Source organism: Bombina bombina, chromosome 4 (assembly GCF_027579735.1).
Source record: "Bombina bombina isolate aBomBom1 chromosome 4, aBomBom1.pri, whole genome shotgun sequence".
NCBI classification, from domain to species: Eukaryota; Metazoa; Chordata; class Amphibia; order Anura; family Bombinatoridae; genus Bombina; species Bombina bombina.
This window is the reverse complement of record NC_069502.1, coordinates 806,972,700-806,999,787: the sequence shown is the minus strand read 5'-3', so window position 1 is coordinate 806,999,787 and position 27,088 is coordinate 806,972,700. Positions and strand designations below refer to the sequence as shown.

The window sequence follows — 27,088 nt, the reverse complement described above, 5'->3', positions numbered from 1 at the left end:
GGGGCTAGAAGTAACGTGTTTGCGCTCGTTGGATTAGCGCGATAACTTTTTACTTTCAACTCATAATACCAGCACAACGGCACAAACTTCTTAAATGTAGAAATGTTGTCTCCTCCATTAGATCATCGCCCCCACACCAGTCTCATACAATGTGTAATTCCTAGGTGGTTTATATGTCAGAATACTACAAGGGCTGTCTATAGAAATAGGTCCTACAATAATTAGCTTACTAAGCAGGACAAGATTATACCCTAGAGAGGAACAGGGAGATGTAGACGTAAGAACATTTGAAAGTGAATTAAATATGCACCACTATTTACAGCCTATGAGGAGGAGCTGACTAGGATTCACACTCCATTAGAACAAATGTGCCTATCAGACATTACTATGTGAGGCACCTGGCACTTACAAGGTGACTATTATCTTCCTCTGCCAGCTCTACCTTCCCAGCCTACACTAACCAATGGGAACCCGACGTGCATTAAAAGTTTACTACTAGCACAATTTGTGCTCTTGCGAAGCGGTAAATACCGCTCCACTTGTAATCTGGCCCCTTGTGTTTTTGTGTTTGTATCTCTGGCTGGTGCACTGTTCTGATGTGCAGCTTTATCTTGTATATTGTTTGCCCTCTGGCTGCGCATGTCAGTTAGGATTATACCACTAAATTGTCATTGTGCTATACATGACCAATACTGCTAGTTTATTAGATATTATATGGTGCACAATGTTCTATGGGGACCCGCAAGATAAAATGGATTTGTAATATTTGACTCCTAAATCACACTCATGTTTGTAACCAGCAGAAAAATGCAGAGTCAACAAGAAATGTGACATCAGTGTTTTGTGATCAGAAGTCATGAGATTCTGCTGAGGACAATTATGGACAAAGTATGGTGCAAACTAAGGCTGTGTGTGGTCTTAAAGTGACTATATGACAGGGTTTAAAGCCTCTATATTCCACACAGAGATTGTTTGTACACTTCATCTGTCCCTAATAATCCTACACAGATGAGATTAGAGAAATAGGGGACGATTTATCAAGTGTCTGACTGACATGATCCGCCGTAGTGTATCATGTCCACCAGACATCGATAAATGCAGACAGCATGCGCTGTTGGCATTTATCATTGCACAAGCAATTCTGGTGAACTGCTTGTGCAGTGCCGCCCCTGCAGATTTGCGGCCAATTGGCCGCTAGCAAGGTGCATCAATCAATCCGATCGTATGAGATGGGGCGGATGTCCGCCGCCTCATAAGAGATGCACGAGTTAAGGAGTAGCAGTCTTAAGGGGGGGGGGGGGTATATGGCCCCATTTGGGCTGTGATAAATCGGCCCCATATGATACAACATAGCTGCTCCCATTACTTTATAGGAATTCATGGGAATTGGAAAGCTAACAATTTTAAGAATTACATTACAGGTAAAGGGGACAAAATAAATAATGAGAGTATAATGCAAAGTAATTTTAATACACATAATTACACATTTTATATTTCAATCTCAAAGTGTTTAGTCCACATTTCACCTCTTAGCTGCTGAACCATTTCTCACCCCTTATCTGAGCTACTTTGAGCATTTAGATGCTGCTCACAATTAAACAGTACTGGAAGTTATTTGTCAGTGGCAAAACCACACAAACTAAATATTATTGCTTTTTTTTAGCTTTGTTGTTATGTTTTTTAGCAGACCCAGCAGATTCAAACTATACCATTATTTTATTTATCATATGTGAGAAATCTACAACAAAAGGTGAAAAAAAGGAAATTTATGCTTACCTGATAAATTTATTTCTTTTACGATATGACGAGTCCACGGATTTCATCCTTACTTATGGGATTATGCCTCCTGGTCAGCAGGAGGAGGCAAAGAGCACCACAGCAGAGCTGTATATATAGCTCCTCCCTTCCCTCCCACTCCAGTCATTCGACCGAAGTTAGGAAGAGAAAGGAAAAGCCAAGGTGCAGAGGTGACTGTAGTTTAACAAAAATAAATACCTGTCTTAGAAATGACAGGGTGGGCCGTGGACTTGTCATATCGTAAAAGAAATAAATTTATCAGGTAAGCATAAGTTTCCTTTTCTTTTAGAAGATATGACGAGTTCACGGATTTCATCCTTACTTATGGGATATAATACTAAAGCTATAGGATAGGGATGAAAGGGAGGGACAAGACAGGAACCTAAACGGAAGGCACCACTGCTTGAAGAACCTTTCTCCCAAAAACAGCCTCGGCCGAGGCAAAGGTGTAAAATTTGGAAAAAGTGTGAAGAGACGACCAAGTTGCAGCCTTGCAAATCTGTTCAACAGAAGCATCATTTTTAAATGTCCATGAGGAAGCCACAGCCCTAGTAGAATGAGCCGTAATTCGTTCAGGAGGCTGCTGTCCAGCAGTCTCATATGCAAAACGGATGAAACTCTTCAGCCAAAAAGAAAGAGAGGTAACCATAGCTTTTTGGCCCCTACGTCTTCCAGAAAAAACAACAAATAATGAAGATGATTGACGAAATACTTTAGTCGTCTGCAAGTAAAACTTCAGGGCATGGACCACGTCCAAGTAATGCAACAGACGCTCCTTCTTAGAAGAAGGATTAGGACAAAACGTCTGTCTGCTCAAAAAGTCTGCTTCCCAGTTGTCCACTCCTGGGATGTAGATTGCTGACAGATAACAAGAGTGAGCCTCTGCCCACCAAATTATCTTGGATACTTCTGTCATCGCTAAGGAACTCCTTGTTCCCCCCTGATGATTGATGTAAGCCACAGTCGTGATGTTGTCCGACTGAAAACGGATGAATTTGGCCAAAGCCAACTAAGGCCAAGCCTGAAGCAAATTGAATATTGCTCTCAATTCCAGAATATTGATTGGAAGTAGAGACTCCGACCGAGCATTCAGAGAATTCCAGACTGCACCCCAGCCTAGTAGACTGGCGTCCATTGTCACTATCACCCATGAGGGTCTGCGGAAGCACGTCCCTTGGAACAGATGATCCGGCGACAACCACCAAAGAAGAGAGTCTCTTGTCTCCTGATCCAGATCTATCTGAGGAGACAAATTTGCATAATCTCCATTCCACTGCCTGAGCATGCTCAGTTGTAGCGGTCTGAGATGAAAACAAGCAAACGGAATGATGTCCATTGCCGCCACCATCAATCCAATGACCTCCATGCACTGAGCCACTGACGGCCGAGGATTGGACTGAAGGGCTCAGCATGTATTCAGAATCTTTAACTTTCTGACTTCCGTCAAGAAAATTTTCATGGATATAGAATCTATTAGAGTTCCCAAGAAAGGAACCTTTGTCTGTGGAATTCTAGATTCACCTTCCACCCGTGAGTCCTCAGAAAGGACAGAACCATGTCTGTATGAGATTTTGTCAGTTGATAAGAGGACGCCTGGATCAGAATATCGTCCAGACAAGGCGCCACTGCAATGTCCCGCGGTCTGAGAACCACCAGTAGAGACCCTAGAACCTTTGTGAAGATCCTGGGTGCTGTGGCCAACCCGAAGGGAAGAGCCACAAACTGAAAATGTTTGTCCAGGAAGGCAAACCTTAGGAATTGGTGATGATCTTTGTGGATAGGAATATGAAGATATGCATCCTTTAAGTCCACGGTAGTCATATATTGACCCTCCTGGATCAATGGAAGAATTGTCCGAATAGTCTCCATCTTGAAGGATGGAACTCTGAGAAACTTGTTTAGACTTTTGAGATCTACAATGGGTAGGAACGTTCCCTCTTTTTTGGGAACCACGAAAAGATTTGAGTAAAATCCCTGCCTCTGTTCCTGTATTGGAACGGGACGAATTACTCCCATAGTAGAGAGGTCTTTTTACACAACGTAAGAACGCCTCTCTTTTTATCTGGTCTACAGACAATCGTGAAAGAAGAAACCTCCCCCTTGGGAGAGAATTTTTGAATTCCAGTTGATACCCTTGGGACACGATTTCCAGTGTCCAGGGGTCCTGAACGTCTCTTATCCAAGCCTGGGCAAAGAGAGTAAGTCTGCCCCCTACTAGATCCGGTCCCGGATCGGGGGCCACCCCTTCATGCTGTTTTGGGAGCAGCAGCGGGCTTCTTGGGTTGTTTACCCTTGTTCCAAGCCTGGTTAGGTCTCCAGATGGACTTGGCTTGTGCAAAATTCCCTTCCTGCTTAGCGGAAGAAGAAGAGGGGACTCCCTTGAAATTTCGAAAGGAACGAAAATTATTCTGTTTACCCCTTTGTTTAGCTGCTTTATCCTGAGGTAGGAGATCCCGTAATGTCAGAAATGATTTATTTCAAGTCAGGCCCGAATAGGGTCTTTCCTTTGAAAGGAATAGCCAAAAGCTTTGATTTAGAGGACACATCAGCAGACCAAGATTTTAACAATAACGCTCAATGCGCTAAAATGGCAAATCCTGCATTCTTAGCCGCCAGCTTGGCGATCTGAAAGGCGGCATCCGTAATAAAAGAATCAGCCAGCTTAAGGGCCTTAATGCTATCTAAGATTTCCTCTAAAGGAGTCTCAGTCTTAAGAGACTCTTCTAAGGCGTCAAACCAAAAGGCAGCCGCAGTTGTAACTGGTACAATACAAGCCGATGGTTGTAAGAGAAAACCCTGATGAATAAATAACTTTTTTAGAAGACCCTCCAACTTTTTATCCATAGGATCTTTGAAAGCACAACTGTCCTCAATAGGAATATTTGTACGCTTAGCCAGGGTAGATATAGCTCCCTCCACCTTAGGGACTGTTTGCCAAGAATCCCCAACAGTGTCAGCTATAGGATATATTTTCTTAAAATTAGGAGAAGGTAACCTCTAAGTATTTGTCCATCTTGCACAATTTCTCTGGTGGTACCACAATAGAGTCACAGCCATCCAGAGTCGCTAAAACCTCCCGAAGTAACAGGCGGAGTTGTTCAAGCTTAAATCTGAAGGACATGACGTCCGAGTCTGTCTGAGGTAACACACTCCCCGAGTCGGAAAGTTCCCCCTCAGACAGAAGTTCCCTACCCCCCAAATCAGATACCTGGGAGGGTACATCGGAAATAGCCATCAAAGCATCAGAAGTCGCAGGAACCAAAGTGGCTTCTGTCCTGCTGCGTTTGCCCTGTAACACTGGCAACTTGGATAAAACTTCTGTAAGGGTGGATGACATAACTGCAGCCATATCCTGCAGAGTAAATGGAGTGGACGCAGTTGAGGAACACGGCGTCGCTTGGGTGGCCGTTAAAGGTTGTAATGCTTGGGGAGAAAGTAGCGGCATACCCTGATTCTCATCAGTCTGAGAAGCATCCTTAGACATACTTTCATTAAAGAAAATGTGTTCTTTACATTGTAAGGCCCTTTCAGTACATGAGGGACAAAAAGTAATAGGGGGTTCCACATTGGCATCTAAACACATAGAACAGGTACTTTCCTGAAGTTCAGCCATGTTAAACAGACTAGCAATAGCAATATTAGTCGTTTTTCACTTGATATAATTAGCCTTGAAAGTCAAATCTTATAGTAAAATATTTGAAATAAAAGCCTACTGTGTCTTTAAAAAATAAAAGCGCAATCATTTTTCTGCTTGCAGCAATAATATTTTTGCAACAATAAGGAGCACCATTCAAGACTTAGCAAATACTGCTCTGTTTGTCCAGTTCAGCTATGTACCAAGCTTAATAACACTCTAGACACTTGCACCTTGCCACAGCTCTGCTGCGGCGCCTACCTGCCCACAGACAAACACTGAATCTTCCGTGAGCGGCGCTCCCAAGTCTTTTTGTGCCCTTGTATACACAAACTGATTTAGGCCACACCAGAGCCCAGAGACCTGCTGCCAATCAAGGATCCGTATGACTACTGTGCGGCTTAGTGCGCGAAACCAGGCCCCGCCCATCGTGGGCGTAACTCGAGTCTAACAGAGACCCGCATGGGAAGAAAAACATGTCGGTTTTCACATAACCCAAATAACGAAAAACGCCAATGTGCCCCTCTTAAACACACACTCCCCTGACCAGTTATAAGTTACTACATATAACGATAGCCCTTGGGGAACAATAAGTGAACTGCACAAAAAACACAGTTGATAGCAAACAAAAAGAAAGGGGATTTCAGGTACACCATTTAATTTTACACTGTGCATACTGATTACCCCTCCCCAGTACAGGGAATAATGTCAGTCTGTTCTGATGTATCTAGTTTCCCCAGAAACAAATTACTGAACATACCTCAATGCTGAGCGCAGCATGACACGGTTCCACACACTGAAGATGTTCTTTACACTACCTTCAACCGATCTGTGGTAACCAGCAGGATCTTAGATAATGTTTGCTAAGATCATCAACATCAGGGCAGAAAATAAAATGTCTCCACTATTCTTGGGAAGTTATTGACTGACGATTTCTCCCTGAGAAAAATAGTACTCACTGGCACCATTTTAAAACAAAAACCATTTTAAAACAAAAAACTTCTTGATTGAAGAATCTAAACTAACACCTCACTTTACCTCTTCCTATCACTAGATAGGGAAGGGAGGAGCTATATATACAGCTCTGCTGTGGTGCTCTTTGCCTACTCCTGCTGACCAGGAGGCGTAATTCCATAAGTAAGGATGAAATCCGTGGACTCGTCATATCTTGTAAAAGAAATGCATATTTTATTACAATTTAAATAAACAAGGTTGTAAACAATACAGTGAGAATTTTTTCTCAACTCTACAGTCAAAACTGTTGTGGATCTATAGTTGTATGAGGTAACACTTTTTTTTTAAATAGGCAGAAATTAGCTATTGAACTTCAAAAGGAAATCAGCGCTTTGCCATATTTATAACTTTGATCTGCACATGGGGCTTCAGGTGATCACTTGGCTATTCAATTTTTATAGGGACCCTGGATTGCCCCCGGGAATGGCAAACACACTGGGTCAGACAGGGTGGATAAAAATAAATAATACAAAAATGTAATTAAAAAATAATGGATTTTTTTTTTATCTGATTTTATTTTTTATTTAAATCGATTTTTTTAATTTAAATCGATTTTTTTTAAATAAAATGCGTTTTTTGAAAAAAAAAATTAAAAATCTATCTAAAGATAGTTGCTATTTAAGATATATATATTATACATTATAATCCAAATGTTATTCCTCCTGAAATATAGATTTGTTTTTAATTATATAGCAAGATGGTATAATGTTTGTTGTTTTATTTTTTTGGTAAATTAATTCCATTAATCCATTCACAATGTAATGCTCCCCCAGAGGTTTCTGTCAGATTATTTTGGACAATTTTTAAATCTTGAAGATATTATCACATATTATTGGTTTTGTAGTCCTCAAAACTGTGAATTTGTGTCTGCAGAAACAATAAGCCCCTTATTCACAGCAAAATGTTATAAAATTAACATACAGAGTTGATAAATAGACCTTAAAGGGATATAATCATGAAAGATAACTTTTGGGTTTCAGATAGAGACTACCATTTTCAGATTTACTTCCATTATCAGATTTGCTTCATTCTCTTGGAATCCTTTGTTGAAGGAGAGCAATGCTCTACTGGGGCCTATCTGAATACAATGGGTAAGAGTGACAAGCAGCTAGCTCACAGTAGTGCATTGCATCTGAGTGAGCCTACCTATGCAGGCTTTTCAACAATGGATACCAAAAAGAACAAAGCAAATTAGATAAGAGAAGTCAATTAGAAAATTGTTAAAATTGCATGTTCATTCTGAATCATGAAAGTTTAATTTTGACTTTCCTTTCCTTTAATGCCATTGCTCCCCTGCAAACCTATGTACACAACATCAACCCATACTAAGTTTCAAGAAGCTCACTGAATAGAAGATTGTTTGGAGTGGAATAGAACTGCACAAGTGTGAGGAGGGAGGGGCAGGCATTAAAAAAGAAAAAAAAATGTTTTAGTTAAATAAAACTCTCTCTATTGTTATTATTAATATAATAATTTTTCTCCGACTTCTGAATGATTAACCAATTAACCTGGAGATAGTTCACCTCCAAATAATGTAATTCATTTCAATGATCTATCTATGCATATCTAATGATATATAAACACATCAGTAATGGTCTGATATAACTGGAAAAATAATCTGAAAAGTTATTCAAAAAATTAAAAAAAAAAACATGATTTAAATCGATTTAAATCAGTCTTACTGACTAGTGATTTTGATTCTGCACCTCATAAACGCTTGAGGTGCAGAAGGGGCCTCAAACGGCTTCAAAACTGTGTGCCCCAGGGGGGTCACATGCAGTCATCATTAACACTAGGTATTTTGTGGATGACAACTATGTGTCACCCTCTGCACTTATGAGGTTAAACTTTTATAATGAGTCTTCTGATGCTTAACAAGAGCTGATTTCCGAGTAAAACATTTCCCACAGTCAGAACATGAAAATCCTTTCTCCCCTGTATGCATTTTCTGATGCCTTATAAGATTTGAATTCCACGTAAAACATTTCCCACAGTCAGAACATGAAAATGCTTTCACACCTGTATGAATTTTCTGATGTTTAATAAGAGATGATTTCTGAGTAAAACATTTCCCACAGTCAGAACATGAAAATCCTTTCTCTCCTGTATGAATTTTCAGATGACGAATAAGATCTGATTTCCGAGTAAAACATTTCCCACAGTCAAAACATGAAAATCCTTTTTCTCCTGTATGAATTTTCCGATGAGCAACAAGAATGTTTTTGCGGTTAAAACATTTCCCACATATAGGACAAGAAAATGGATTTTCTCCTGTATGAATTTTTAGATGTTTAAGATGATGTGATTTCTTAAGAAAACCTTCCCCAAACTCAGAACATAAATTTCCCATGTGGCTTCTTTGATTTTGAAGAAGATGTAAATAAGCATCTGCACTCTGATCATGACTAGGATTATTGCAGTTTGTGAATTCACCTGTCAATAAGAAACACAATGGGAGTAATGTTATTAAACACATAATTATTTTATCATGAGAACATATAAACTGTTCTGATTAATCAGTCCTCTGACCTTTTCACAGCTTCCATGCTAAGGCTTAAGGGTAAATTTAAGTGGACATTAGGGACTATTTCTAAGAATTCACACTTGGGTAGAAAAAAAACATTATTTTCAATATAGTTTGGTCTCTGACTAAAGTATCTAGTCCTTTAAGAATTGTGTTCACAGAATCAAGTAATATAATTATTTAAGCACATAAACGTATCTTTAAAACTATTGCTCATGTGCTTGTAGTTAAAAGAAGGATGACTCTAGAACAACAAAAACAAAGAAAATGGCCCCAGGTGGTGTAGTATATCTAAGCAATATATAAAATCTTCATCAGAGAGAAGAATCTCACTCATGTGTTAACTTCACCACAGTTAAGGAATTTACTTAAAAAAGGCTAAGAACATTTACATCACAGGAAAGAGGGTTAATATGCAACATAAAGGACCATTAAAGGGACACTGAACCCAATTTTTTTTTTTTGTGTGATTCAGATAGAGCATGCAATTTTAAGCAACTTTCTGATTTACTCATATTATCAAATTTTCTTCATTCTCTTGGGCCTAGATTTGGAGTTTTGCGGTAGCCGTGAAAACCAGCGTTAGAGGCTACTAACGCTGGTTTTTACCGCCCTCAGGTATTTGGAGTCAGTGATTAAAGGGTCTAGCGCTCACTTTCCAGCCGCGACTTTTCCATACCGCAGATCCCCTTACGTCAATTGCGTATCCTATCTTTTCAATGGGATCTTTCTAACGCCGGTATTTAGAGTCGTGTCTGGAGTGAGCGTTAGAAATCTAACGACCAAACTCCAGCCGCAGAAAAAAGTCAGTAGTTAATAGCTTTCTGGGCTAACGCCGGTTCATAAAGCTCTTAACTACTGTGCTCTAAAGTACACTAACACCCATAAACTACCTATGTACCCCTAAACCGAGGTCCCCCCACATCGCCGCCACTCTATTAAAATTTTTTAACCCCTAATCTGCCGACCGCCACCTACGTTATCCTTATGTACCCCTAATCTGCTGCCCCTAACACCGCCGACCCCTATATTATATTTATTAACCCCTAATCTGCCCCCCACAATGTCGCCGCCACCTACCTACACTTATTAACCCCTAATCTGCCGAGCGGACCGCACCGCTACTATAATAAAGTTATTAACCCCTAATCCGCCTCACTCCCGCCTCAATAACCCTATAATAAATAGTATTAACACCTAATCTGCCCTCCCTAACATCGCCGACACCTAACTTCAAACATTAACCCCTAATCTGCCGACCGGAGCTCACCGCTATTCTAATAAATTTTTTAACCCCTAAAGCTAAGTCTAACCCTAACACTAACACCCCCCTAAGTTAAATATAATTTAAATCTAACGAAATAAATTAACTCTTATTATATAAATTATTCCTATTTAAAGCTAAATACTTACCTGTAAAATAAACCCTAATATAGCTACAATATAAATTATAATTATATTATAGCTATTTTAGGATTTATATTTATTTTACAGGTAACTTTGTATTTATTTTAACCAGGAACAATAGCTATTAAATAGTTAAGAACTATTTAATAGCTAAAATAGTTAAAATAATTACAAAATCACCTGTAAAATAAATCCTAACCTAAGTTACAATTAAACCTAACACTACACTATCAATAAATTAATTAAATAAAATACCTACAATTATCTACAATTAAACCTAACACTACACTATCAATAAATTAATTAACCCCTTAATGACCACAGCACTTTTCCATTTTCTGTCCATTTGGGACCAAGGCTATTTTTACATTTTTGCGGTGTTTGTGTTTAGCTGTAATTTTCCTCTTACTCATTTACTGTACCCACATATATTATATACCGTTTTTCTCGCCATTAAATGGACTTTCCAAAGATACCATTATTTTCATCATATCTTATAATTTACTTTAAAAAAAATTATAAAATATGAGAAAAAAATGGAAAAAAACACACTTTTTCTAACTTTGACCCCCAAAATCTGTTATACATCTGCAACCACCAAAAAACACCCATGCTAAATAGTTTCTAAATTTTGTCCTGAGTTTAGAAATACCCAATGTTTACACGTTCTTTGCTTTTTTTGTAAGTTATAGGGCCATAAATACAAGTAGCACTTTGCTATTTCCAAACCATTTTTTTTTCAAGATTAGCGCTAGTTACATTAGAACACTAATATCTTTCAGGAATCCCTGAATATCTATTGACATGTATATATTTTTTTTTAGTAAACATCCCAAAGTATTGATCTAGGCCAATTTTGGTATATTTCATGCCACCATTTCACCGCCAAATGCGATCAAATACAAAAAATCGTTCACTTTTTCACAAATTTTTTCACAAACTTTTGGTTTCTCACTGAAATTATTTACAAACAGCTTGTGCAATTATGGCATAAATGATTGTAAATTTTTCTTTGGGATCCCCTTTGTTCAGAAATAGCAGACATATATGGCTTTGGTGTTGCTTTTGGTAATTAGAAGGATGCTAAATGCCACTGTGCACCACACGTGTATTATGCCCAGCAGTAAAGGGGTTAATTAGGGAGCATGTAGGGAGCTTTTTGGGGTAATTTTAGCTTTAGTGTAGTGTAGTAGACAACCCCAAGTAATGATCTAGGCCCATTTTGGTATATTTCATGCCACCATTTCACCGCCAATTGCGATCAAATTAAAAAAAAAGTTAAATTTTTCACAATTTTAGGTTTCTCACTGAAATCATTTACAAACAGCTTGTGCAATTATGGCACAAATTGTTGTAAATGCTTCTCTGGGATCCCCTTTGTTCAGAAATAGCAGACATATATGGCTTTGGCGTTGCTTTTTGGTACTTAGAAGGCCGCTAAATGCCGCTGCGCATCACACGTGTATTATAGCTAGCAGTGAAGGGGTTAATTAGGAAGTTTGTAGGGAGCTTGCAGGGTTAATTTTAGCTTTAGTGTAGAGATCAGCCTCCCACCTGACACATCAGACCCCCTGATCCCTCCCAAACAGCTCCCTTCCCGCCCCCACCCCACAATTGTCCCCGCCATCTTAAGTACTGGCAGCAACTCTGCCAGTACTAAAATAAAATATATATTTAGGCTTTTTGGTTTTTTTTTTTAAGCATATTTACATATGCTGCTGTGTAGGAGCCCCCCTTAGCCCCCAACCTGGCTGATCCCCCACCAAACAGCTGTCTAACCCTCCCCCTCTGCCTTAATGGCCGCCATCTTGGGTACTGGCAGCTGTCTGCCAGTACCCAGTTTATAAAAAAAAACAGTTGCTTTTTTATTTTTTCCCCCATTTTCTGTAGTGTAGCTCCCCTACCCACCAAAGAACAAACCCCCACCCCCTCCTAGATACCTTTGACTGGTTTTTTTAAAAAAATAAAAAGCTTTACACAAACTTTTAGCACAGTCTTTTCTGTAGTGTAGCGGTTCCCACCCGCTCCCGCCCCGTGCACGCGCCCGCCCGCCGCCCGACGTGCACGCGCCCCCATCGCCCCCGCCCCCCTCTACATTACCCGGCCCATCGATGGCCGCCCACCCGCCTCCCAAGTCAGCTCCCACCCACCAACGTTACCGGCCACCGATGTCCGGTGCAGAGAGGGCCACAGAGTGGCTCTCTCTGCACCGGATGGCCATTTAAGGTTATTGCAGGATGCCTCCATATCGAGGCATCACTGCAATAACCGGAAAGCAGCTGGAAGCGAGCAGGATCGCTTCCAGCTGCTTTCCACACCGAGGACGTGCAGGGTACGTTCTCAGGCATTAACTGCCTTTTTTCTGAGGACGCACCCTGCACGTCCTCGGTCGTTAAGGGGTTAAATACAATATCTACAAATAAATACAATGAAATAAACTAACTAAAGTACAAAAAATAAAAAAGAACTAAGTTAAAAAAAATAAAAAAATATTTACAAACATTAGAAAAATATTACAACAATTTTAAACTAATTACACCTACTCTAAGCCCCCTAATAAAATAACAAAGACCCCCAAAATAAAAAAATGCCTTACCCTATTCTAAATTACAAAAGTTCAAAGCTCTTTTACCTTACCAGCCCTGAACAGGGCCCTTTGCGGGGCATGCCCCAAAGAATTCAGCTCTTTTGCCTGTAAAAAAAAAAACATACAATACCCCCCCCCCCAACATTACAACCCACCACCCACATACCCCTAATCTAACCCAAACCCCCCTTAAATAAACCTAACACTAAGCCCCTGAAGATCTTCCTACCTTGTCTTCACCATGCCAGGTTCACCGATCGGTCCAGAGTCTTGATCCAAGCCCAAGCGGGGGGCTGAAGAGTGACGTCCATCCTCGGGCTGAAGTCTGGATCCAAGCGGCGGCTGAAGAAATCCATCATCGGGCTGAAGTCGGAAGTCCATCATCGGGATGAAGTCTTCTATCAAGCCGCATCTTCAATCTTCTTTCTTCTGGAGCGGAGCGGAGCCATCTTCTTTCCAACCGACGCGGATCCAACCTCTTCAACCGACGCCTACTCGCCAAATGAAGGTTCCTTTAAGGGACGTCATCCAAGATGGCGTCCCTCGAATTCCGATTGGCTGATAGGATTCTATCAGCCAATCGGAATTAAGGTAGGAAAATTCTGATTGGCTGATTCCATCAGCCAATCAGAATCAAGTTCAATCCGATTGGCTGATCCGATCAGCCAATCAGATTGAGCTCGCATTCTATTGGCTGATCGGAACAGCCAATAGAATGCAAGCTCAATCTGATTGGCTGATTGGATCAGCCAATCGGATTGAACTTGATTCTGATTGGCTGATTCCATCAGCCAATCAGAATTTTCCTACCTTAATTCCGATTGGCTGATAGAATCCTATCAGCCAATCGGAATTCGAGGGACACCATCTTGGATGACGTCCCTTAAAGGAACCGTCATTCGTCGGGAAGTCGTCGGTGAAGATGGATGTTCCGCGTCGGCGGGATGAACATGGATCCGGAAGAAAGAAGATTGAAGATGCCGCTTGATAGAAAACTTCAGCCGGATCATGGACCTCTTCAGCACCCGCTTGGATGAAGACTTCAGTCGGATCATGGACCTCTTCAGCCCCCCGCTTGGGCTTGGATCAAGACATCGGAGGAGCTCTTCTGGATCGATCGGTAAACCCGGCGTGGTGAAGATAAGGTAGGAAGATCTTCAGGGGCTTAGTGTTAGGTTTATTTAAGGGGGGTTTGGGTTAGATTAGGGGTATGTGGGTGGTGGGTTGTAATGTTGGGGGGGGGGTATTGTATGTTTTTTTTACAGGCAAAAGAGCTGAATTTTTTGGGGCATGCCCCGCAAAGGGCCCTTTTAAGGGCTGGTAAGGTAAAAGAGCTTTGAACTTTTGTAATTTAGAATAGGGTAGGGCATTTTTTTATTTTGGGGGTCTTTGTTATTTTATTAGGGGGCTTAGAGTAGGTGTAATTAGTTTAAAATTGTTGTAATTTTTTTCTAATGTTTGTAAATATTTTTTTATTTTTTGTAACTTAGTTCTTTTTTATTTTTTGTACTTTAGTTAGTTTATTTAATTGTATTTATTTGTAGGAATTGTATTTAATTTATTTATTGATAGTGTAGTGTTAGGTTTAATTGTAGATAATTGTAGGTATTTTATTTAATTAATTTATTGCTAGTGTAGTGTTAGGTTTAATTGTAACTTAGGTTAGGATTTATTTTACAGGTAATTTTGTTATTATTTTAACTAGGTAACTATTAAATAGTTCTTAACTATTTAATAGCTATTGTACCTGGTTAAAATAATTACAAAGTTGCCTGTAAAATAAATATTAATCCTAAAATAGCTACAATGTAATTATAATTTATATTGTAGCTATATTAGGGTTTATTTTACAGGTAAGTATTTAGCTTTAAATAGGAATAAGTTATTTAATAAGAGTTAATTTATTTTGTTAGAATAAAATTATATTTAACTTAGGGGGGTGTTAGGGTTAGGGTTAGAATTAGCTTTAGGGGTTACAAAATTTATTAGAGTAGCGGTGAGCTCCGGTCGGCAGATTAGGGGTTAATAATTGAAGTTAGGTGTCGGCAATGTTAGGGAGGGCAGATTAGGGGTTAATACTATTTCTTATAGGGTTATTGAGGCGGGAGTGAGGCGGATTAGGGGTTAATACATTTATTATAGTAGCGCTCAGGTCCGGTCGGCAGATTAGGGGTTAATAAGTGTAGTTAGGTGGAGGCGACGTTGTGGGCGGCAGATTAGGGGTTAATAAATATAATATAGGGGTCGGCGGTGTTAGGGGCAGCAGATTAGGGGTACATAGGGATAATGTAAGTAGCGTCGGTTTACGGAGCGGCAGATTAGGGGTTAAAAAAAATATGCAGGTGTCAGCGATAGCGGGGGCGGCAGAATAGGGGTTAATAAGTGTAAGGTTAGGGGTGTTTAGTCTCGGGGTACATGTTAGGTGCAGACGTAGGAAGTGTTTCCCCATAGAAAACAATGGGGCTGCGTTAGGAGCTGAACTCGGCTTTTTTGCAGGTGTTAGGTTTTTTTTCAGCTCAAACAGCCCCATTGTTTCCTATGGGGGAATCGTGCACGAGCACGTTTTTGAGGCTGGCCGCATCCGTAAGCACCGCTGGTATCTAGAGTTGCAGTGGCGTTAAATTATGCTCTACGCTCCCTTTTTGGAGCCTAACGCACTGAAAACCCTGCCATTCTGTGAACTCTAAATACCAGCGGTATTTAAAAGGTGCGGACAGAAAAAAGCATGCGTAGCTAACGCACCCCTTTGGCCGCAAAACTCTAAATCTAGGCGTTGGTATCTTTATTTGAAATGCAAGAATGTAGGTTTAGATGCCAGCCCATTTTTGGTGAACAACCTGGGTTGTTCTTGCTGATCAGTGGATAAATTCACCCACCAATAAACAAGTGCTGTCCAGGGCCCTTAACCAAAAAATAGCTTAGATGCCTTCTTTTTCAAATAAAGATAGCAAGAGAACAAAGAAAAATTGATAATAGGAGTACATTAGAAAGTTGCTTAAATTTGCATGCTCTATCTGAATCACAAAATAAAAAATTTGGGTTCAGTGTCTGAGTGATAACGACAGCTCAGAGCCGTCATTGGCACTCACCCACCTTGAGGGCAATCTGGGGGCTCCGATCGACTCCCAACTCGGTGATCGGGACTGTATAGTGACAGGCATTGCCGGGGCTTCCCGTTTCGCATGGTGACGTCACGCGAAATAACGTGATGACGTCACTGGGCAACTTTATTTAAAATTTACAATGCACACTATAGGGAAAGAGGGCATGCTGCTTAGAAGCCTGTATCTCGGGCATCTAAGCAGCTATAGACCCCCAAGACCCACCGTTGGAAAGGTAATCACCTAACCTTTCCAACGGTAAAAAAATAAATAAAAAAATAGTTTTAAAAAAAAAACTAAATCCAGCTTAGCACTCAAATATAATACAATTGTATAATTAACAAACACATAAAAAATAAGACAAGGCAATAACACCTACTCTGAATTTAAAATAAGCAGTACAATTTTTTTATGTCAAATTTATTTTTTCTCCTCTTTTTCAGACCCCTGTATCATGTGACAGACACCAGCCAATCACAGACTAGTATACATATACCCTGTGAGCTTGTGCACATGCTCAGTAGGAGCTTGTTCCCCAGAAAGTGTGTATATAAAAAGACTGCAAAATTTGATAAAATTGGAAGTAAATTGGAAAAAGTGTCTTAAAACTGCATGTTCTTCCTGAAGCATAAAAGTTTATTTTGACTTGAGTGTCTCTTTGAATGTTTTGTGCACATAAGCAATAATTATTAAATTTAATTTTTTATATTATTTACTTGTAATAAAGACCAGATTATAATTTTATATAAAGGTAATATATATAATATATAGAATAAACTTTATTAGTGAACATACACATCAGACATGTACACTCACCTGTGCCTAAAACATGTCACACGTGCACTCACCTGTGTCCTATTTCCCCGCAGACGCATCTCACACATACACTCACCTGTGCCCTGCAACCCTAACATGTGGCACACATGCACTATCTGTGTCCTGTTTCCCACAGACTTGACACACAAACACTCACTTTGCCCTACATCCCTCTGAAGTGTCCGACATGTGACACACATACAATCACATGTGCCCCGCATCCCTTAGACATATCACACACTTACAATCACATGTGCCCTACTTTCCTCAGACATGTCACACACATACACTTACCTGCACCCTACGTCTCTTAGAAATGTCACCTACAACCTGTGTCCCTAAGACATGTCACACACACTCACCTGTACTTAAATTGGCACAAATTTCCTGCTCTGCAGGTTCAGGCATATTTCTTAGCCACTGATATTCTGTTTTTTCAGTGTTACATGAAATCTTAGCATCGTTTTCACCTGAAGAAAAAAATAAATAAATAAATAATATATCACTATTTACAATTTCTGTTGTCTCTTTTTAAATTTTTTTTAAAACAAAATACTTACCTTTTAATCTTGACAGCCGCTGCATTGCTTTGATTCCACGGGCCGTCGCAAAGCCTCCTCCTAGGTCTAAAATGAGGAATCCGGCTTCCTCCAATCACGGAGTTGAATCAGACACTGATTCCCCCGGGGGGGAAGCCGTGATTGGAGGATGACTGAGCCGTCATTTCTGACATAGGAAGAGGCTTGCGACAACCAGGGGAATCAAATTTTTAAAAAAACGGGCACTTTATCATCAAAATTTACATTCACTTTAATTTCCCATTGGTTATTAAAACCTCACTATAGCCCATTTAATTATGTTAACATGTATTGCCTGGGTGAGAGAATGTACCACAGTGATATGATAGAAACAGCAGATATATAAAAAGATTTATATAGTTCAAAACAAAGGCATTTTCTACTTCTTCAATAAAAGAGGAAAAGGAATAGAAATAATCACCTAGATAACAAGTTTTGCGCTAAAGAGCGTGCGAAAAGAACGCCAACATTTTTTCATTATTGCACTCTCCATAGCGCTGCCATTATGAGTTACAGAAAAGCCTCCTTGTGCTGTGCGGTATGGTGCGTTAAGCTCCATACCGCACAAAAGCCAAGGGCTGACCTGACGTGCTCGTGCACGCTTTCCCCCATAGACATCAATGAGAAGAAAGTGTTAGAAAAAAAAACACCTGCGATCGCGGAATGGAGATAGCTGTAACGCAACCCCATTGATGTCTATGGGGAAAAGAAAATAACATTTAAACCTAACACCCTAACATAAACCCCTAGTCTAAACACCCCTAATACGCCGCTCCCCGACATCACCAACACTAATAAAAATTAGTAACCCCTAATCCGCCGCTCCCGACAATAAAGTGATAAACCCCTAAATCGCCACCCCTGACACTAAATAAAGTGATTAACCCATAATCCATCGCTCCCTGTCACTAACAAAAGTTATTAATCCCTAATCCGCCGCTCCCCGTCACCTAAATAAACCTATTAACCCCTAAACCATCGGCCCCCACATCACAAAAAACTAAATTAAACTATTAACCCCTAAACCTAACACCCCCCTAACTTCAAATTAAAATATAATTATCTTAAAATAAATATAAACTTACATATAAAATAAAAAACTAACATTAAACTATAAATGAACCTAATATAACTATTCTAATAAAATAATAAAACTACCAATTAAAAACCGAAATAAAATTTTGTAAAAAACCTAAAACTACGAAAAAAATTACAAAAAATAATAAGCACTACATTACAAAAAAAACATAATTTATGTAAGAACTTACCTGATAAATTCATTTCTTTCATATTGGCAAGAGTCCATGAGCTAGTGACATGTGGGATATACAATCCTACCAGGAGGGGGAAAGTTTCCCAAACCTCAAAATGCCTATAAATACACCCCTCACCACAACCACAATTCAGTTTAACGAATAGCCAAGTAGTGGGGTGATAAAGAAAGGAGTAAAAAGCATCAACAAAGGAATTTGGAACTAATTGTGCTTTATACAAAAAAATCATAACCACCATAAAAACAAAATTTATGCTTACCTGATAAATTTCTTTCTCTTGTGGTGTATCCAGTCCACGGGTTCATCCATTACTTGTGGGATATTCTCCTTCCCAACAGGAAGTTGCAAGAGGACACCCACAGCAGAGCTGTCTATATAGCTCCTCCCCTAACTGCCACCCCCAGTCATTTGACTGAAGACAAGCAAGAGAAAAGGAGAAACTATAGGGTGCAGTGGTGACTGTAGTTTAAAAATAAAAAACACCTGCCTTAAAGTGACAGGGCGGGCCGTGGACTGGATACACCACAAGAGAAAGAAATTTATAAGGTAAGCATAAATTTTGTTTTCTCTTGTAAGGTGTATCCAGTCCACGGGTTCATCCATTACTTGTGGGATACCAATACCAAAGCTTTAGGACACGGATGAAGGGAGGGACAAGGCAGGTACTTAAACGGAAGGCACCACTGCCTGTAAGACCTTTCTCCCAAAAATAGCCTCCGAAGAAGCAAAAGTATCAAATTTGTAAAATTTGGAAAAAGTATGAAGCGAAGACCAAGTCGCCGCCTACAAATCTGTTCAACAGAGGCCTCATTTTTAAAAGCCCATGTGGAAGTTACCGCTCTAGTGGAATGAGCTGTAATTCTTTCAGGAGGCTGCTGGCCAGCAGTCTCATAAGCTAAACGGATTATGCTTTTCAGCCAAAAAGAAAGAGAAGATGCCGAAGCCTTTTGGCCTCTCCTCTGTCCAGAGTAGACGACAAACAATGCAGATGTTTGACGAAAATCCTTAGTAGCTTGTAAATAAAACTTTAAAGCACGACCCACGTCAAGATTGTGTAATAGACGTTCCTTCTTTGAAGAAGGATTAGGACACAGTGAAGGAACAACAATTTCCTGATTGATATTCCTATTAGATACTACCTTAGGAAGAAACCCAGGTTTGGTACGTAAAACTACCTTATCTGCATGGAAGATCAGATAAGGGGAATCACACTGCAAGGCAGATAACTCTGAAACTCTTTGAGCCGAAGAGATAGCTACTAAAAAACATAATTTATGTAAGAACTTACCTGATAAATTCATTTCTTTCATATTAGCAAGAGTCCATGAGCTAGTGACGTATGGGATATACATTCCTACCAGGAGGGGCAAAGTTTCCCAAACCTCAAAATGCCTATAAATACACCCCTCACCACACCCACAATTCAGTTTAACGAATTGCCAAGAAGTGGGGTGATAAGAAAGGAGCGAAAGCATCAAAAATAAGGAATTGGAATAACTGTGCTTTATACAGAAAAATCATAACCACCACAAAAAAAGGGGGGGTCTCATGGACTCTTGCTAATATTAAAGAAATTAATTTATCAGGTAAGTTCTTACATAAATTATGTTTTCTTTCATGTAATAAGCAAGAGTCCATGAGCTAGTGACGTATGGGATAGCAGATACCCAAGATGTGGAACTTCCACGCAAGAGTCACTAGAGAGGGAGGGATAAAATAAAGACAGCCAATTCCGCTGAAAAAATAATCCACAACCCAAATCAAAAGTTTTAATCTTAATAATGAAAAAAACTGAAATCATAAGCAGAAGAATCAAACTGAAACAGCTGCCTGAAGTACTTTTCTACCAAAAACTGCTTCAGAAGAAGAGAAAACATCAAAATGGTAGAATTTAGTAAAAGTATGCAAAGAAGACCACGTTGCTGCTTTGCAAATCTGATCAACAGAAGCTTCATTCCTAAAAGCCCAGGAAGTAGAAACTGACCTAGTAGAATGAGCCGTAATCCTTTGAGGCGGGGACTTACCCGACTCCACATAAGCATGATGAATCAAAGATTTTAACCAAGATGCCAAAGAAATGGCAGAAGCTTTCTGACCTTTCCTGGAACCAGAAAAGATAACAAATAGACTAGAAGTCTTTCTAAAATCTTTAGTAGCTTCAACATAATATTTCAAAGCTCTTACTACATCCAAAGAATGTAAAGATCTCTCCTTTGAATTCTTAGGATTAGGACACAATGAAGGGACAACAATCTCTCTACTAATGTTGTTAGAATTCACAACCTTAGGTAAAAATTGAAATGAAGTCCGCAACACCACCTTATCCTGATGAAAAATCAGAAAAGGATATTCACGAGAAAGAGCAGATAACTCAGAAACTCTTCTAGCAGAAGAGATGGCCAAAAGGAACAAAACTTTCCAAGAAAGTAATTTAATATCCAGAGAATGCATAGGTTCAAACGGAGGAGCCTGTAAAGCCCTCAGAACCAAATTAAGACTCCAAGGAGGAGAGATTGACTTAATGACAGGCTTGATACGAACCAAAGCCTGTACAAAACAATGAATATCAGGAAGATTAGCAATCTTTCTGTGAAAAAGAACAGAAAGAGCAGAGATTTGTCGTTTCAAGGAACTTGCAGATAAACCTTTATCCAAACCATCCTGAAGAAACTGTAAAATTCTAGGAATTCTAAAAGAATGCCAGAAGAACTTATGAGAAGAACACCAAGAAATGCAAGTCTTCCAGACTCGATAATAAATCTTTCTAGACACAGATTTACAAGCCTGTAACATAGTATTAATTACTGAGTCAGAGAAACCTCTATGACTAAGAATCAAGCGTTCAATTTCCATACCTTCAAATTTAATGATTTGAGATCCTGATGGAAAAATGGGCCTTGAGATAGAAGGTCTGGTCTTAACGGAAGTGTCCAAGGTTGGCAACTGGCCATCCGAATGAGATCCGCATACCAAAACCTGTGAGGCCATGCTGGAGCCACCAGCAGTACAAACGAACGTTCCATTAGAATTTTGGGAATCACTCTTGGAAGAAGAACTAGAGGCGGAAAGATATAGGCAGGATGATAATTCCAAGGAAGCGACAACGCGTCCACTGCCTCACTTTAATTTCCCATTGGTTATTAAAACCTCACTATAGCCCATTTAATTATGTTAACATGTATTGCCTGGGTGAGAGAATGTACCACAGTGATATGATAGAAACAGCAGATATATAAAAAGATTTATATAGTTCAAAACAAAGGTATTGTCTACTTCTTCAATAAAAGAGGAAAAGGAATAGAAATAATCACCTAGATAACAAGTTTTGCGCTAAAGAGCGTGCGAAAAGAACGCCAAAATTTTTTCGTTATTGCACTCTCCATAGCGCTGCCATTATGAGTTACAGAAAAGCCTCCTTGTGCTGTGCGGTATGGTGCGTTAAGCTCCATACCGCACAAAAGCCAAGGGCTGACCTGACGTGCTCGTGCACACTTTCCCCCATAGACATCAATGAGAAGAAAGTGTTAGAAAAAAGAACACCTGCGATCAGATAACAAGTTTTGCGCTAAAGAGCGTGCGAAAAGAACGCCAAAATGTTTTCGTTATTGCACTCTCCATAGCGCTGCCATTATGAGTTACAGAAAAGCCTCCTTGTGCTGTGCGGTATGGTGCGTTAAGCTCCATACCGCACAAAAGCCAAGGGCTGACCTGACGTGCTCGTGCACACTTTCCCCCATAGACATCAATGAGAAGAAAGTGTTAGAAAAAAAAACACCTGCGATCGCGGAATGGAGATAGCTGTAACGCAACCCCATTGATGTCTATGGGGAAAAGAAAATAACATTTAAACCTAACACCCTAACATAAACCCCTAGTCTAAACACCCCTAATACGCCGCTCCCCGACATCACCAACACTAATAAAAATTAGTAACCCCTAATCCGCCGCTCCCGACAATAAAGTGATAAACCCCTAAATCGCCACCCCTGACACTAAATAAAGTTATTAACCCATAATCCGCCGCTCCCTGTCACTAACAAAAGTTATTAATCCCTAATCCGCCACTCCCCGTCACCTAAATAAACCTATTAACCCCTAAACCATCGGCCCCCACATCACAAAAAACTAAATTAAACTATTAACCCCTAAACCTAACACCCCCCTAACTTCAAATTAAAATATAATTATCTTAAAATAAATATAAACTTACATGTAAAATAAAAAAAAACTAACATTAAACTATAAATGAACCTAATATAACTATTTTAATAAAATAATAAAACTACCAATTAAAAACCGAAATAAAATTTTGTAAAAAACCTAACACTACGAAAAAAATTACAAAAAATAATAAGCACTACATTACAAAAAAAAACCCCATAATTTATGTAAGAATTTACCTGATAAATTAATTTCTTTCATATTGGCAAGAGTCCATGAGCTAGTGACATATGGGATATACAATCCTACCAGGAGGGGGAAAGTTTCCCAAACCTCAAAATGCCTATAAATACACCCCTCACCACAACCACAATTCAGTTTAACGAATAGCCAAGTAGTGGGGTGATAAAGAAAGGAGTAAAAAGCATCAACAAAGGAATTTGGAACTAATTGTGCTTTATACAAAAAAATCATAACCACCATAAAAACAAAATTTATGCTTACCTGATAAATTTCTTTCTCTTGTGGTGTATCCAGTCCACGGGTTCATCCATTACTTGTGGGATATTCTCCTTCCCAACAGGAAGTTGCAAGAGGACACCCACAGCAGAGCTGTCTATATAGCTCCTCCCCTAACTGCCACCCCCAGTCATTCGACTGAAGACAAGCAAGAAAAATGGAGAAACTATAGGGTGCAGTGGTGACTGTAGTTTAAAAATAAAAAACACCTGCCTTAAAGTGACAGGGCGGGCCGTGGACTGGATACACCACAAGAGAAAGAAATTTATCAGGTAAGCATAAATTTTGTTTTCTCTTGTAAGGTGTATCCAGTCCACGGGTTCATCCATTACTTGTGGGATACCAATACCAAAGCTTTAGGACACTGATGAAGGGAGGGACAAGGCAGGTACCTAAACGGAAGGCACCACTGCCTGTAAGACCTTTCTCCCAAAAATAGCCTCCGAAGAAGCAAAAGTATCAAATTTGTAAAATTTGGAAAAAGTATGAAGCGAAGACCAAGTCGCCGCCTTACAAATCTGTTCAACAGAGACCTCATTTTTAAAAGCCCATGTGGAAGCTACCGCTCTAGTGGAATGAGCTGTAATTCTTTCAGGAGGCTGCTGGCCAGCAGTCTCATAAGCTAAACGGATTATGCTTTTCAGCCAAAAAGAAAGAGAAGATGCCGAAGCCTTTTGGCCTCTCCTCTGTCCAGAGTAGACGACAAACAATGCAGATGTTTGATGAAAATCCTTAGTAGCTTGTAAATAAAACTTTAAAGCACGACCACGTCAAGATTGTGTAATAGACGTTCCTTCTTTGAAGAAGGATTAGGACACAGTGAAGGAACAACAATTTCCTGATTGATATTCCTATTAGATACTACCTTAGGAAGAAACCCAGGTTTGGTACGTAAAACTACCTTATCTGCATGGAAGATCAGATAAGGGGAATCACACTGCAAGGCAGATAACTCTGAAACTCTTCGAGCCGAAGAGATAGCTACTAAAAAACATAATTTATGTAAGAACTTACCTGATAAATTCATTTCTTTCATATTAGCAAGAGTCCATGAGCTAGTGACGTATGGGATATACATTCCTACCAGGAGGGGCAAAGTTTCCCAAACCTCAAAATGCCTATAAATACACCCCTCACCACACCCACAATTCAGTTTAACGAATAGCCAAGAAGTGGGGTGATAAGAAAGGAGCGAAAGCATCAAAAATAAGGAATTGGAATAATTGTGCTTTATACAGAAAAATCATAACCACCACAAAAAAGGGGGGGGGGTCTCATGGACTCTCGCTAATATGAAAGAAATGAATTTATCAGGTAAGTTCTTATATAAATTATGTTTTCTTTCATGTAATTAGCAAGAGTCCATGAGCTAGTGACGTATGGGATAGCAGTTACCCAAGATGTGGAACTTCCACGCAAAAGTCACTAGAGAGGGAGGGATAAAATAAAGACAGCCAATTCCGCTGAAAAAATAATCCACAACCCAAATCAAAAGTTTTAATCTTAATAATGAAAAAAACTGAAATCATAAGCAGATGAATCAAACTGAAACAGCTGCCTGAAGTACTTTCTACCAAAAACTGCTTCAGAAGAAGAGAAAACATCAACATGGTAGAATTTAGTAAAAGTATGCAAAGAAGACCAAGTTGCTGCTTTGCAAATCTGATCAACAGAAGCTTCATTCCTAAAAGCCCAGGAAATAGAAACTGACCTAGTAGAATGAGCCGTAATCCTTTGAGGCGGGGACTTACCCGACTCCACATAAGCATGATGAATCAAAGACTTTAACCAAGACGCCAAAGAAATGGCAGAAGCTTTCTGACCTTTCCTGGAACCAGAAAAGATAACAAATAGACTTGAAGTCTTTCTAAAATCTTTAGTAGCTTCAACATAATATTTCAAAGCTCTTACTACATTCAAAGAATGTAAAGATCTCTCCTTTGAATTCTTAGGATTAGGACACAATGAAGGGACAACAATCTCTTTACTAATGTTGTTAGAATTCACAACCTTAGGTAAAATTGAAATGAAGTCCGCAACACAGCCTTATCCTGATGAAAAATCAGAAAAGGAGATTCACAAGAAAGAGCAGATAACTCAGAAACTCTTCTAGCAGAAGAGATGGCCAAAAGGAACAAAACTTTCCAAGAAAGTAATTTAATATCCAGAGAATGCATAGGTTCAAACGGAGGAGCCTGTAAAGCCCTCAGAACCAAATTAAGACTCCAAGGAGGAGAGATTGACTTAATGACAGGATTGATACGAACCAAAGCCTGTACAAAACAATGAATATCAGGAAGATTAGCAATCTTTCTGTGAAAAAGAACAGAAAGAGCAGAGATTTGTCCTTTCAAGGAACTTGCAGATAAACCTTTATCCAAACCATCCTGAAGAAACTGTAAAATTCTAGGAATTCTAAAAGAATGCCAGGAGAACTTATGAGAAGAACACCAAGATAATAAATAATAAAAATTTTAAGACACAGATTTACGAGCCTGTAACATAGTATTAATTACTGAGTCAGAGAAACCTCTATGACTAAGAATCAAGCGTTCAATTTCCATACCTTCAAATTTAATGATTTGAGATCCTGATGGAAAAATGGGCCTTGAGATAGAAGGTCTGGTCTTAACGGAAGTGTCCAAGGTTGGCAACTGGCCATCCGAATGAGATCCGCATACCAAAACCTGTGAGGCCATGCTGGAGCCACCAGCAGTATAAACGAACGTTCCATTAGAATTTTGGAAATCACTCTTGGAAGAAGAACTAGAGGCGGAAAGATATAGGCAGGATGATAATTCCAAGGAAGCGACAATGCGTCCACTGCCTCCGCCTGAGGATCCCTGGATCTGGACAGATACCTGGGAAGTTTCTTGTTTAGATGAGAGGCCATCAGATCTATTTCTGGAAGTCCCCAGATCTGAACAATCTGAAGTAATACCTCTGGGTGAAGAGACCATTCGCCCGGATGTAACGTCTGGCGACTGAGATAATCCGCTTCCCAATTGTCTACACCTGGGATGTGAACCGCAGAAATTAGACAGGAGCTGGATTCCGCCTAAACAAGTATCCGAGATACTTCTCTCATAGCTTGAGGACTGTGAGTCCAACCTTGATGATTGACATACGCCACGGTTGTGACATTGTCCGTCTGAAAACAAATAAACGATTCTCTCTTCAGAAGAGGCCAGAACTGGAGAGCTCTGAAAATCGCACAGAGTTCCAAAATGTTGATTGGTAATCTCGCCTCCTGAGATTCCCAAACCCCCTGCGCTGTCAGAGAACCCCATACAGCTCCCCAACCTGAAACACTCGCATCTGTTGAGATCACAGTCCAGGGCGAACAAAAGAGGCCCCTTGAATTAAACGATGGTGATCCAACCACCAAGTCAGAGAAGACCGAACATTGGGATTTAAGGATATTATTTGTGATATCCTTGTATAATCCCTGCACCACTGGTTCAGCATACAAAGCTGAAGAGGTCTCATGTGAAAACAAGCAAAGGGGATCGCGTCCGATGCAGCAGTCATGAGACCTAGAATTTCCATGCAGAAAGCTACCGAAGGGAAAGACTGAGACTGAAGGTTTCGACAAGCTGAAACCAACTTCAGACGTCTCTTTTCTGTTAGAGACAAAGTCATGGACACTGAATCTATTTGAAAACCCAAAAAGGTT

The 27,088-nt window shown here is 39.7% G+C and overlaps 1 protein-coding gene across 1 annotated transcript in view; it reads right to left on the bottom strand.

Annotated features, from left to right (window-relative positions):
* Positions 1-6,597: 6,597 nt before the first annotated feature.
* The window catches only part of LOC128657061 (oocyte zinc finger protein XlCOF7.1-like), a 151,727-nt gene continuing 131,236 nt past the window's right edge, over positions 6,598-27,088 (bottom strand). Inside the window, exons 10-11 of the mRNA XM_053711290.1 lie at positions 17,243-17,350; positions 6,598-8,878 (exon numbers count right to left, since the gene is read on the bottom strand). Coding sequence (XP_053567265.1) covers positions 8,280-8,878; positions 17,243-17,350 — 707 coding nt within the window. The 3' untranslated portion in view covers positions 6,598-8,279. The remainder of the gene's footprint in view (positions 8,879-17,242; positions 17,351-27,088) is intronic.